The sequence below is a fragment of the Sciurus vulgaris genome, assembly GCF_902686455.1.
Source record: "Sciurus vulgaris genome assembly, chromosome: 2".
Taxonomy (NCBI): Eukaryota; Metazoa; Chordata; class Mammalia; order Rodentia; family Sciuridae; genus Sciurus; species Sciurus vulgaris.
Window position 1 is genome coordinate 113,596,754 of NC_136462.1, and position 12,892 is coordinate 113,609,645.

Genomic DNA, 12,892 nt, shown 5'->3' on the forward strand with positions numbered 1-12,892 from the left:
ATAATGTATATAACCAATCTCCCCTCTAAAGCTGCCAGGCCTTCCCAAGTTGATTACCTTGCTCTCCCCATTTGGACTCGAGGGCTAGATATACCCGGAGTAGGGCGGCTTCCCTAAACATACAAGCCCTCTTCACCTTATACAGCCTTCTTACCTGCTAGGTGGCTGACACCTGGTGCACACCACCAGGTGCGCACCCTTACTTTGATCTGCACCTAATGTCCCTCCTTCACCACGCCCTTCCATACTAGGGATTGAACCGAACCCAGGACTGCACTACCACTGAGTTATATCTCCAGCCTCCCCGCCACCTTTTTTTTTTTTTTTCTGAGACAGGTTCTCATTAAGTTTACCAGGCTGGCTCAAACTTGCGATCTTATTTCTCTAGCTTCCTGAGTTGCTGCGATTACAGGCGTGCACCAACACGTCGGGCTTTTATTTTTTAAAAAATATATTTATATTTTAGTTGTAATTGAACACAGTGCCTTTATTTTATTTCTTTATTTTTATGTGGTGCTGAGGGCGAATCCAGTGCCTCACACATGCTAGGTGAGTTGAGTGCTCTACCGCCGATCCACAACCCCAGTCCCTATTTTTTAAATTTTGAGACAGGGTTTGCTAAGTTGCAGAGGCTCGCCTGGAACTTTCAATCCTCCTACCTCAACCTCCCAAGTCCCGGCCTGAAAGAGGGTTTTTCAGGCTTTAAAAATTATTAATCTCTCAAAAAAGGTTGCATTGATTTACTGTCTCATCAGCAGTGCGTACCCATCTTTCTACACTCTTGTTGGTAGTATTACAACAGGAAAATCACACACACACACGCTAGTTGGGCGCAAGGAATGTCTCCATAAGTTTTCTATTTTCCTACATCGCCTCTCTTGACAAGAGAATAGGTTCTTTTCCTTATTTTGTAATTTCGTCTCCATCAACATAACTCGGCCCGAGGAAGGAGAGGCTCTCCAGGCTCTTTGAGGAGGAGGCTCACAGCACCTGGCCCTGAGGAGCTCACCTCACAGCTGGAAGCAGAAGCCCGGACATTAAACCTCCCTTTCCAGTGGGTCCATCTGGGTGCCTCCAGGCACCAGAGGGCGCCGAGGAGCCCGCGCGGGCCCCAGCTCCCAGGCCGGCGCACCGCGCCCCCGTGACGTATTTCCGCGTCATCTGCCGTCGTTATTTGCTCCCATTGGCTGTCGGCGAGGCACTGGGGCGGAGCCAATTGGGGGTGAAGACAGCGCCGCAGCTCCGGTGGGGGCGAGGCTTCCCCCTTCCCCGCCCCTCCCCCGCCCTCCAGTCCCTCCCAGGGACGGCTGCGCGGAGCTCTTAGGATCGCGGTGGCGGCTGCACTTTCCCGGGCCGGGGCTGGAGCAAGATTCTGCTGCCTGCACCGCGGGGCTTTCCGAGCCTGAGGGACCCGTTTATTGAAACAGAAGGAGGGAATCCCAGGTTGCCGAGCGCACGCAACCCGCTCCGCGCCGGTGGGGCAGCCCTTCAGCTTCTTGTGCGCGGAAACCCGGGAGGGTGCGGTGGGGGTCCCCTGAGACCGCCACTGGCCCCTAGGCACTAGCGGTACTGCTCAGGGAGCGCCCCCCGAAGTCAGTCCCGGGGCCGGAGGCTCCGACTTGCTCCCGCGCAGCGGGCGCCGGGTAGCGCAGAGGGAGGAAGCGAGAGGGGCCACCCTCCTCGGAGTTGGAAGCTCCTTCCCCGGTACAAAATGCCTAAAAAGAAGCCGACGCCCATCCAGCTGAACCCGGCCCCCGACGGCTCTGCGGTTAACGGGACCAGCTCCGCGGAGTAAGTCCGGGGTGGGCGGCGAGCGCGGGGGCCGGGCTGGGGAGGCCCCGCCGGGGCGCTCGAGCGCCAGTCGAGTGTGCACTGCGCCCCGGGCTCTGCTCGGGTTGGTCACGTAGGGCTCGGACTGGAAGGGGGCGAGGAACTCCCCGCCACCGAGGTATCGGTGACTAAGCACTGATTGTGCGCCTGACTCAGACCAGTGAGTGGACCCAGCGAGTCGCGACTTTCCCCCTTTTCAGTCTTCTTGGTCACTGACCAGTCTTCTCTCAAGAAAATGAAAGCTCTGCATCGCCCCTCGCTACCCCCAGCTGTTTTCTAAATGTGATCCTCTGGGATTCTGGCCTGTAACGGGACGAGGAGGCAAATGTCTTGGAAAAAATTAAGATCTCATCTGCACCTTTGAGACCGGCTTAGAGTATGGAGTATTGAGTTGGAATCTGCTTCCCCATCCTTACCTTCGTGCCTGACACCTGTGGGTCCTTGTAGCGGGTGGGCCGCATGGCCAGCGGGGGCGTGTGTACACAGACTTCTCTCTGACTTTTCCCTTGCTGACTGGGGACTCCCAGCCTCTGGCCTTCTTCCTGGGAACTGCCTTGCTAAAAGGAAGCCGTTTTCTTCTTTATCTGACCTTTCATTAAATAAACCATCCTCTAGCCAATGAATCCCCTGGCTTTCCTTACTTGCCCATGAGCTCTGAACTGACGTGAACACCATGACCCTGGAAACCATATGCAAGATGCTCAGCTGCAGTTTCCAGTGTGGCTCACTTACTTCTTGGGGGCTGTTTCATGGGGATTTCTGAGTTTTCTCAACTCTTGGGGCCTGAGTAAAGAACAAGACCATGCGAGGGAGAGATGCCTATCTAGCTGGAGAAATAACCAGAAAAGATAATCTTTTACCTGTATCTTTGCTGATGAAATGAATATAGTAGGTATGGACCTTCTACCCTTTGATGATTTCTGTAACCTCCCTTCCTCTCCTTAGAAGGGACCTGTTGACTTGATGACTCTGTCCTTACCTGTAATGGTCATAAGAGCAATAGGTGGTGGATTTGTGTGAGCTCAGCTGGGTTTTTCAGACATGCTCCCAATGGGCCCCCTTAAGGCTCCTTCAGTACTGGAGTTGCTGTTTTACATGACACTGACTTGTGCATGTGGGTGGATTGCATTGAAAACTCTCCTTCAGTTTTAGTGCATGGTATTTTGTGCCTTTAAACAGACGGAAAGGAATTGGAGTTGTGTCTCAGTGGTAGAGTGCTTGCCTGGCGAGGCCCTGGGTTCAATACCCAGCACCACATGTAAATAAAATAAAAGATTCATTGACAACTAAAAAGAAATATTGCAAAACAAAAACAGAAAGCCCCCAGGGCAGGAGATTCCTCAGTAATCCTCACTGTTTTCAGGACAGATTTTGTTTTTTAGGAAAGGATTGAACCCAGAGGCAATCTACCACTGAACTGCATCCCCAGCCCTTTTTATTTTTTATTTCAAGGTAGGTTCTCACTAAGTTGCCAGGATGATCTTGAATTTAACCATCCTTTGGCCTCAGCTCCTGAGTTACTGGGATTATGTGTATGTACACCACACCCAGCTCAGGATAAGTTTTGACTCATTGGATTCTGGGGAACTGATTGTTCTTTTCCTGTTTGATTTCGAGGTGGATATTGAGTGGAAGTACCTGTTATCATTTTGTTGCCACATCTGTATTCTTGCAAGGGGAAGAAATTACATGAAAAGGAAATGATACAAAGAGGATAGGAAAAAAAAAAAAAAAAAAAAAACTGCCTTGAAGTTGGGAGGAGAAAAATTTGTGTGAGACTGGGAGGTTCTAAATAGTGGTTACAAGGTTGGACTCTGGAGTCAGATTAGGTTTGAAGACTGACTCTGTTACTTGTGGTGATTTCATGACCTGGGACAAATGTCTTAGTCTCTCTGAGGCTTAGTTTTATTTTTTTCTTCTGTTCTAATGGGGCTAATGATAGAACCTACTTAGGATAGTTGTGAAGATTAAATGAACTCCTATGTAGTAAGCCTTTAAAAAATGATGCCTTTATTACTGGTAAATGTTGAGAAGACTAAAGGCCACTGGCAGGTAATTTCCATTCATGGTGGTAGATCTGTATGTTAAGGTGCTTCTGTACAAACAACCCTCCCTAGGTTAGTTTTCATGCCATCTGCATTACCTCCATGACTCATTGTTGTTACAATAGGAGGCATCCTAGTGTAGGTTGCCTGAGACAAACAGGAACCGTCCCCCCTATTTCGTAGCATTAAAGAGGGGGAAAGCTGTGTACTTCTTCACCTTTCCCCTCTGAGAGTGTTTCTCAGGCAAAACTTCCCGTATCTTGGGTTGCCAACAGAAAGAAGTCTGTTGTGCTCATGGTTTCTGTGATTAGGCCGTGGCACAACTTGAAAATTTTCAATGTGAATTAAAGAAGGAAAAAAATTCATTGCAAATGAAGAACTCTTGGTAACAAAATGTCAAGATTGCTTTACCCCATACAGAGATGAAGCCAGGTACTATGGAACCTGAATTTTATGCAAGTTTTGGAGATCCTCAAAAAGAACCCAAACATATCCTTCTTTTGCAAATTCTGTAAAAATATGTGAGCATACTGCTAGGATCTGAAGTGTTAAATGCAATAAATTAGAAATAAGTTTTTTTTTTTCCCTTTGTTTAAAAAATGTTTTTCTGGGTTCATCACAAAATAAAATTCATACTCCTTATATTGGACTATGAGACCCTGAATAAGCTGCCTGCTAGGACCCCCACCCCTGCCCCTAATCTCTAACCACATTTCCTGCCCCTCCTGTCTTTCTGTACACTGGTCCTCTTTCACTTCCTCCATGAGAAAGTATGTGCTCCCTCCTGGCCTTTGCACATGCTCTTCCCATTTCCTGAAATGAACCATCCCTCCCTCTTTCCTTGCTGGAGAGGAAGCAGTTGTCACTCCTGCATAAATATCAAAATGTCATTTCCTCAGAGTTGCTCACAGTCTACCTCTTCTAAAATATATCCCTTTTTTGTCACCTGATTTTTTAGAGGCTTAATTATTGTCTAATGTTTTAACTAGGGATTTTTAATATCCATCTTTCTCATACACCATAAACTTCTAAGCATAGAGCTGCCCTTTTTTGATTCATTACTCTGTGTAGCCCCTAAAATAGTACCTGGCACATGAAAGATAGGCACGTTTATTGAACGAATCAATGAGTGAACGAAATTTCTAATATTTGTGCAATGTGTTTAATAATCTTTTCATGCCCTTTAATTTTTCCTTTTATTTTCCTCTTTTCGCTCATCCTTCTTCCCATTTCCTTTTTTCCCCATAGGCACCCACTCACCTACTTCAGGGTGTTTAATCTATGGCTTTGTAATTCTACCTGTTTGCTTGGTTGTATTTTATATATATTAAGTTATGGCTTTATATTCCACCTGTTTGGTTTTTTTGCCCTTGGAAAGTAGAGAGTATTATTTTGTGTTTTTCTGTACTTAGGGTTCTAAATATTGTTGTCCTATAAATCTACATCAGACAATATAGACTGTGTTATGTTGAGGTTCCAACCAACCACAAAACCTCAGTAATTGAACACACTTTCAGGTCAGTGAAGGGCTCTGTAGATGGGACCCAGGATGATGAAGGCACTATCTCTGAAATGTGCTTGTGTGGGAAGGAAATTTTGTGAGCCCTATTCAGATTCTTAAAGTTTTTGTCCAGTAGTGGCACATGTCACTCTTAGTCCATTTCATTGAGCAGAGGAAATTACTTGACCATGCTGACCTTCAAAGCAGGCAAGGACCTTCTTGGAAGGAGGCAGGGAGTATTTGAACCTGGTTCAATGACCACCATTCCCCAAATTTTATTTCTATTTTTTTGACCAAATGTCTTGTGTTTGTTTTGTGTTTTTACAGTACTGGGGATTGAACCCAGTTGTGCTGTACCAGCCCTTTTTATTTTTTAGTTTAAGACAGGGTCTCACTAAGTTGTCAAGGTTGACTTGAGTTTAAGATTCTTCTGCCTCAGCTTCCTGAGTCTCTGGGATTACAAGCATGTGCCACTGGGCCTGACTCAAATACCATGTTTTTGAGCTCTGTTCATGATGCTGTGTGTGTCTAGGTCATTATTATGTTGGTTGCACAGCAGGCAATCATGGGCACGTACCACATTTACTTATTTCTTCCCCTGGAGTGAGACTGAGGCATTTTCGTTTCCAACCACTTGCTGCCTTAAACAGTGCTTCCTTGACCTTCCTTGATCCTTGTAACAGTTCATTATGGAATGTACTTAAAATTGGGATTACTGGGTCTTAGGGTACCTTGCCTCTTCTTCCAAGATGAGGCACAGTTTGTTTTTGGAGCTGGGGATTGAACCCAGGGCCTTGTGTGTGCTAAGGAGGGGCTCTGCTGCTGAGCTGCATCCTCAGCCTAAGGCACATCTTTTTTTTTTTTTTTTTTTTTTTTTGTGATGGTGGTGCTGGGGATTGAACCTAGGACCTTGTGCATGCCTAAGACACATTCTTAACTCTTCAAAACAACTCTTTGAGGGCTGGGGATGTAACCCGGGGTAGAGTGCTTGCACAGGATTCTCAAGGTCCTGGGTTTGATCCCCCACACTGCAAAACAAATAAAAATCAACACTTTTAATCTCCCTGAGGAAAACCTGAGCCCTGAGCAGACATTTTAGTAGCGAGGCAGGGGCCTCCCAAGACCCTTACCTTTTCTTTTTTCCAAACACAAGTCCTTTGTACTTTTTTTTTTTTTTTTTTTTTTTTTGCAGTGCTGGGGATTGAACCCAGGGCCTTGTGCTTGCAAGGTAAGTACTCTACCAACTGAGCTATATCCCCAGCCGGTCGTTTGTACTTTCTGATTCTTAGTTTTCTTATCTGTAAATGGGGATGATAAGAATGTACCATGTTGTCCTACAAGGCCTTTTGTGTCAGTTCCTTCATTTTCTTCCATTGTCCCTTTTCTCTGTATTCCAGCCCTGATGTTGCATAGCATGTATGTATTTATCCACCCCTATCCCCTGTTATGAGGGCTTCATTATGGTTGAGGTTTTGTTTCCTTCCTTGCTCAGCATGTACAACAGTATCTGGCACATAGTAGGGACATGATAGATACCTGGTTAAGTGGTCGGACAGTTTCTACCTGGAAAAGAGTACTGTGAAGAGGAAGATAGCATATGTAAATGTGCTTTGAAGGCCTCAAGATGCTGAGTAAACTTAGGAGGGCTCGTTGCTTGGCCTTGGTGGCATCTATGGTTTTGAATTTTGAACTATTTGTAATCTTGGAACACTCAAACTTAATTATTGCATTCAAAGCATAGTTCACAGCATCAGTAATTCTGCCGCGTTTGTGAGGAACACACATCTGTTAGAGTGTGAAGGCCCTTGAGGAAGGGAACAGAAAGATTGAGATAGGTGGATGTGCTTTTTTTCCGCGCGGGATGTGGGGGGTGTCTCATTACCTTTTCTGAGATGTGCACCAGGATAACTAGGAGCTTTCAAAGTGGATTTATACTGATTTTGTAGTTTTGAATGTGGATGCTTCTTTTGGCTCTCAGAGGTAATAATTACTTCAGGTGAAAAGTAATACCTGTCAGTTTCTGTGTCCTTGGAAAGAATGTCCCTGCTGTCACGGCAGATACAGAAGTGGAAAAGAGATTCATAAAGAAGACAGCCATGGCAAGGAGATGTGTGGGGCTCTTGTTTGAACATAAACACAAAATTCCACTCTTTCTTATCAATGCTCCTCTGAAAGAAAGGGGGATGACATTAGAATAACTGTTGGTCCTGCTTTACTATTGATTTTCCTCAGTTTTTCAACTCACCTACTGTGATCCATACTAAGTGACACCAAGTGATCCCTTTACTTCCCAGCACAGTGCTTACCTCCATCTGGTTTTCCTCATGTTTCTTTTGTTTTGAACACTCTGCTTCATGTTACTGAATGATTTAAAAATTTTTTTTTCAATTTTTTTATTATTATTATTATTATTTTTGTGTGTGGTGCTGGGAATCAAACCCATGGCCTTGTGCTTGCAAGGCAAGCACTTTACTGACTGAGCTATCTCCCCAGCCCCCTTTTTTAAATTTTTAAATTTTGTAGTGCTAGTGATTGAACCCAGGGCCTCATGCATGCTAGGGAAGCACTCTACCACTGAGCTATATCCCCACCCAGTTTATTTATTTATATATTTTTTAAAATTTTGTTGTTGATGCTGGGGATCAAACCCAGGGACTTGCACATGCTAAGGATATGCTCTGCTACTTATCCCTATCCCCATCTCTTTTGCATGATTTTATTTGCTTTGTATTTGTCATCACACTTCAGCATTTTTTTTTTTTTTTTTTTTGGTACTGGGGATTGAACCTGGGGGTGCTTTACCACTGAGGTACATCCCTGGTCCTTTTTTTTTTTTTTTTTTTGAATTTTTAGACAGGGTCTCACTAGTTGCTTGGGTTCTTCCTAAAGAGCTGAGGCTGGCCTTGAACTTGTGATCCTTCTGCTGGCCATGGCCTCAGGAGTTGCTGAGATTACAGACCTGTGCCTGACAATTTAAGCTTATTTGAGAGCAGGGACCATGATTGTACTTTGCTGTTTCCCTAGCATGTAGCATGATGCCTGGGATAAATGAATGCTACCCATCTTTCAAGATTTGGCATGAATAAATATATGCTAGCTATCTCTCAAGATCTAGCATAAAGCACATTTCCCATGGATGTAACCTTCCTTCTTTTGTAGTACTGGTGATTGAACCTAGAGGTACTCTACCACTGAGTCTTGTCCCCAACCCCATTTTTTTAAATTTTGAGATAGGCTTTTAATTCAAGGCTGGTCTTGAAATCAAGATACTTCCGTCTCAGCTTCCAGAGTCGCTGGGGGATTACATGTGTATACCTACCTTCTTCCTTTTTGGTACTGGGAATTGAACCACTTCATCATCAGGCTACAACCCCAGTCCATTTTATTTTTTCATTTTGAAACAGAGTCTCACTAAATTGCTGAGACTGGCCTGGTTCTTGTGATCCTCTTGCCTCAGCCTCCCAAGTCACTGGGATTATAGGTGAACTCCATTGTGCCCAGCCCATAAATATCAGACATTTTAGTGAATCACACATTTTTGCACTTATTACATTACTGCATATAATTTCTTACTTACTAAGTGTATCTTATGTATCTTTTTTCCCTTAATTATTAGGGAGGATACCTCTTTGAACCCCTGGGTCTATTTGAGAAAACCAAGCCTGTCATGGCGGTGCACACCTGTAGTCCCAGCTGCTCAGGAGGCTGAGGCATGCTTGAACCCCTGAGTTTGAGACCAGATGGCAACATAGTGAGAGCCTCCATCTCAAAAATAAAAAAAAAAAAGTTTTAATAAAACAACAAAACCTCCTTGTTACCTTTCCTCTTTATATATGGTAGTTATTTTTACCACATTCACATGAAGTACAGGTCAAGAAGTGGTGAATCTTTTTGACGTATGAAAATGAGCCCAGAGAACCCACAGGCTGGGAAGAGGAAGAGGGGGGCCTGAGAAGAAAGCTTAGGGTCCCAGTTTTGTTTCTGTTTGTTCCCTTCTCCAAACTGCCAGTTTTGTAGTGGTTTCTTACTGCTACTTGATTTGTATTTTTCCTTCATGTCCTGTGCCCTGGTTTTGTTGCCCCAAATCCCCGGAGAGCTATTTAGAGGTTCACATACCTGTTTGCTAATTTAACTCTTCCCAGGATGAATGGCATTTTGTTTTAAAACAGCAGGTGTTCCCTGAATCCTAGTGTAGAAACAACTGCTGGAAATGCTGATCCTGCCTCAGATTGCTCTGTGTAGCTCCCAGGGGCATCCCGCTTTGATGTCAGAAAGGGAGTCAGGTTAAGAAGAGGTTACAGGGTGCCCAAGAAAAAGTAGAAAAGGGTACAGTGACCTCTACCCTCCTCACTTCTTTGAAAAGTTGTCTTAAGTACAACTCTAGAAATTTTGGTTGTGTAGACGACTTTTAAAGAAATTATATTCTTCAATTTAACTTTTTTTGGGAGGGGTGTTCTGGGGATTGAACTCAGGGGCACTTGATCACTGAGCCACATCCCCTTATTTTGTATTTTATTTAGAGACAGGGTCTCACCGAGTTACTTAGCGCTTCACCATTGCTGAGGCTGGCTTTGAACTCAATCCTCCTGCCTCAGCCTCCCCAGAGGCTGGGACTACAGGTGTACACCACCACTCCCGGCTGTAGTTTAACTTTCGATTATTCCACAATATTCATTTTTATTTAGGTAGTTAAGATCACTTGATGACCCCCCCCCCCCCATTTTTTTTAACACTTGGGCATAATCCTTATACTTCTCCTTTTGGTCGGCTAAGCAGATGACTTTTTATTGGTATTGTAGGTAATTTCCAGATTTTTATTAGTTGACGATATTTTTATGTTTTTGAATCAATTTGTTTTATTTTACTTACAGATGAATTCACTAATCAGAGGCAATGAACTGTGCTACCACTGTTGTCACATATGAATAGAATCTGTTCTGAAAAATAGGTTAAACTTTTTTTGTGAGTGTGTGGCACTGAGAATTGAACCTAGGGGTGCTCTACCACTGAGCTGCACTCAGCCCTTTTTATTTTTAATTTGAGATGGGGTCTTGCTAAATTGCCCAGTCTGGCCCCAAACTTGAGATCTTTCCGCTTCAGCCTCCGAGTGACTGGGATTATAGTTGTACGCTACCAAGCCTGGTTGAACCAATTCATAATGTATATTTCAACTCTTTCCTCAAGCCTCAGGACTTTTTTTTAAGGTTAGTGTTTTGGATAGTTTAATAGGTGCTATAAATCCTCTTTTAAAACCAGTTTGCTTGCCTTTAATTGTTAGTTTTATTTTTGAAATGGGATTATTTTCTGTATTTCATCATTTCAGTTTAAACTGAAATATTTATTAAATGCTTACTGAATGTAAGCCACTATGCTGCGAGCTGCCGGTAGGTGACTCAGAGATGAGTAAGAGTATCTCTGCTTCCAAAGATCTTAAAATCTAATATGGGAAGGAAGGCTATCACAGGGGCACCAGGAAAGGGAACAAATGGCTGCAGAGGAAGAAAAGTGCCCCAAAAGAGGAGGTACAAAGAAAGCACTGTTGAAACTCATTCAGAGGGAGAATACCATCCAGCAGGGAGATTAGGAGAGCCTTCACGGTGGAGATGACATTTGAACTGGGTCTTGGAGGATGGCTAGGATTTCTATGGGAATGGGGAAGGGGGCGTGGCAGGAAGAGCCTGCATGATGAGCAGCTTCACACAAGTGGGAAAGCTTGGGATGTGTGCAGTAGTTCAGTGCGAGGGGAGCATCGGTGCAGGTTGCAAAAGATGAAGCTGGAGAGGTAGGTTGGAGCTGTTCTGTGGTAGAAGGCTGAACATTTTGATAAGTCGAAGGCAAACTTTTCTTCCCTCTGACCATTTTCAATGTGCTTTGTAGTCTAAAGTTTTATAATTTGTATTGTTACTGCATTGTCCCATTGTGCTTAATGTTATATTAAGAAAAATATTTTTTTTTAATCTTCAAAAGCATGTCCTTTGTATGGAATATCCTACATTTCATTAGCATTTAGACATCTGTCACCTCTTCACAACTAGCTGGAGGTTGTGACTTCCTTTTAATTTTTGTCCTTTTTTAGTCAACTCTTTGTCCCATGTAAAATTAATGTGTTTGGTGTGAGGTATAGGTTTAAGTTAATTTTTCTCCAAAATGAGTTCTATATTATAATTGGAATATATTAAACATAATTTAGTTGCCCATCTGTTCTCTTTTCAGGTTTACTTTTACTTGATCTTTATGGTGTTTTAATTTCTAAAGTTTTTTTTTTTTTTTTTTTAATCCATTCTGTGGCTTTTCTTTTTTCTTTTGTAGTACTGGGGCTTGAACTCAGGGCCTCCCACATGCTAGGTAAATGCTATACTACTAACCTACCCCCCCCCCCCCCGCTTTTTTTTAAATGGACAGAATACCTTTATTTTATTTATTTATTTTTGTGGTGCTGAGGATCGAACCCAGGGCGTCACACATGCTATGCGTCACACATGCTAGGCAACCGCTCTACCACTGAGCCACAACCCCAGCCCCTATTTATTCATTTTTATGTGGTGCTGAGAACCAAACCCAGTGCCTCACATATGCTAGGCAAGTGCTTTACCACTGAGCCACAACCCCAGTCACCACCACCCCCAGCCCTTTTTTAAATTTTATTTTGAGACAGGGTCTCACTGAGTTGCCCAGGCTGGCCTTGAACTTTTGATCTTCCTGCTTCAGGCTCCCAGGTATCTGTGATCACTGGCACATGCAACTGTACCTGGCTACTGTATAATTTTGATAGTTGATTAAAAAAAAAAATTGGTAGGGTTAAAAAAGATAAAAATTTTCATGGAATATCTTTCCATTTATTAATGTCTTCCTCTATTCAATTTTGTTGTGATAGTTTTTCCAAAAAATTCTTTTGTGTCCCGAATAAGTATTTCAAGTACTTAACATCTTATTTATTTATTTACTTTTGGTGCTGGGGATTGGTGGCACTCTACCACTGTGCTACACACCTTTTTTTTTTTTATTTTTTTATTTTTTTTGAGACAGGATATTGTTAAGTTGCTGAATACTGACCTCAAACTTGTGATCTCCTTCCTTTGCTGCCAGAGACACTGAGATTATAGGCATGTGCTACCACGCCTGGCTTTAAGTACTTAACACTTTGATACTGTTGTGATCGAACATTTTTAATTTGTATTAATCTTGACTAAGCTTTGCATTGTATGACTTCTTCATATCCCATAGTTTAAGTTCACTTATATCATCATATTTTTTGGTTGAAAATATGTGCATTTCTCAATTTACTATTGTCATCTGCAAAACATAACTTTTTCCTTTCAACAGTCTCATCTTGTGTTGTTCTCAGGAACAGTTCTTGTGTCTCAGGAACACTAAAGTATAATGAGATTTCATAAGGACCTTCTGGGCCAGGGATTTTTATGTTCTTTCCAAGGAGCCATGAAAATAGGAAACAGTTGCCCATCTTTGTAGACAAAGTACACATTAGGGCGGAATGGGACCTTAGCCCTCTGCCTTC

General features: G+C 43.3%; 1 protein-coding gene across 1 annotated transcript in view; it reads left to right on the forward strand.

Moving 5' to 3' along the window:
- The first annotated feature begins 1,271 nt into the window (after positions 1–1,271).
- The window catches only part of MAP2K1 (mitogen-activated protein kinase kinase 1), a 77,682-nt gene continuing 66,061 nt past the window's right edge, over positions 1,272–12,892 (forward strand). The window contains exon 1 of the mRNA XM_079125721.1: positions 1,272–1,791. Coding sequence (XP_078981847.1) covers positions 1,712–1,791 — 80 coding nt within the window. The 5' untranslated portion in view covers positions 1,272–1,711. The remainder of the gene's footprint in view (positions 1,792–12,892) is intronic.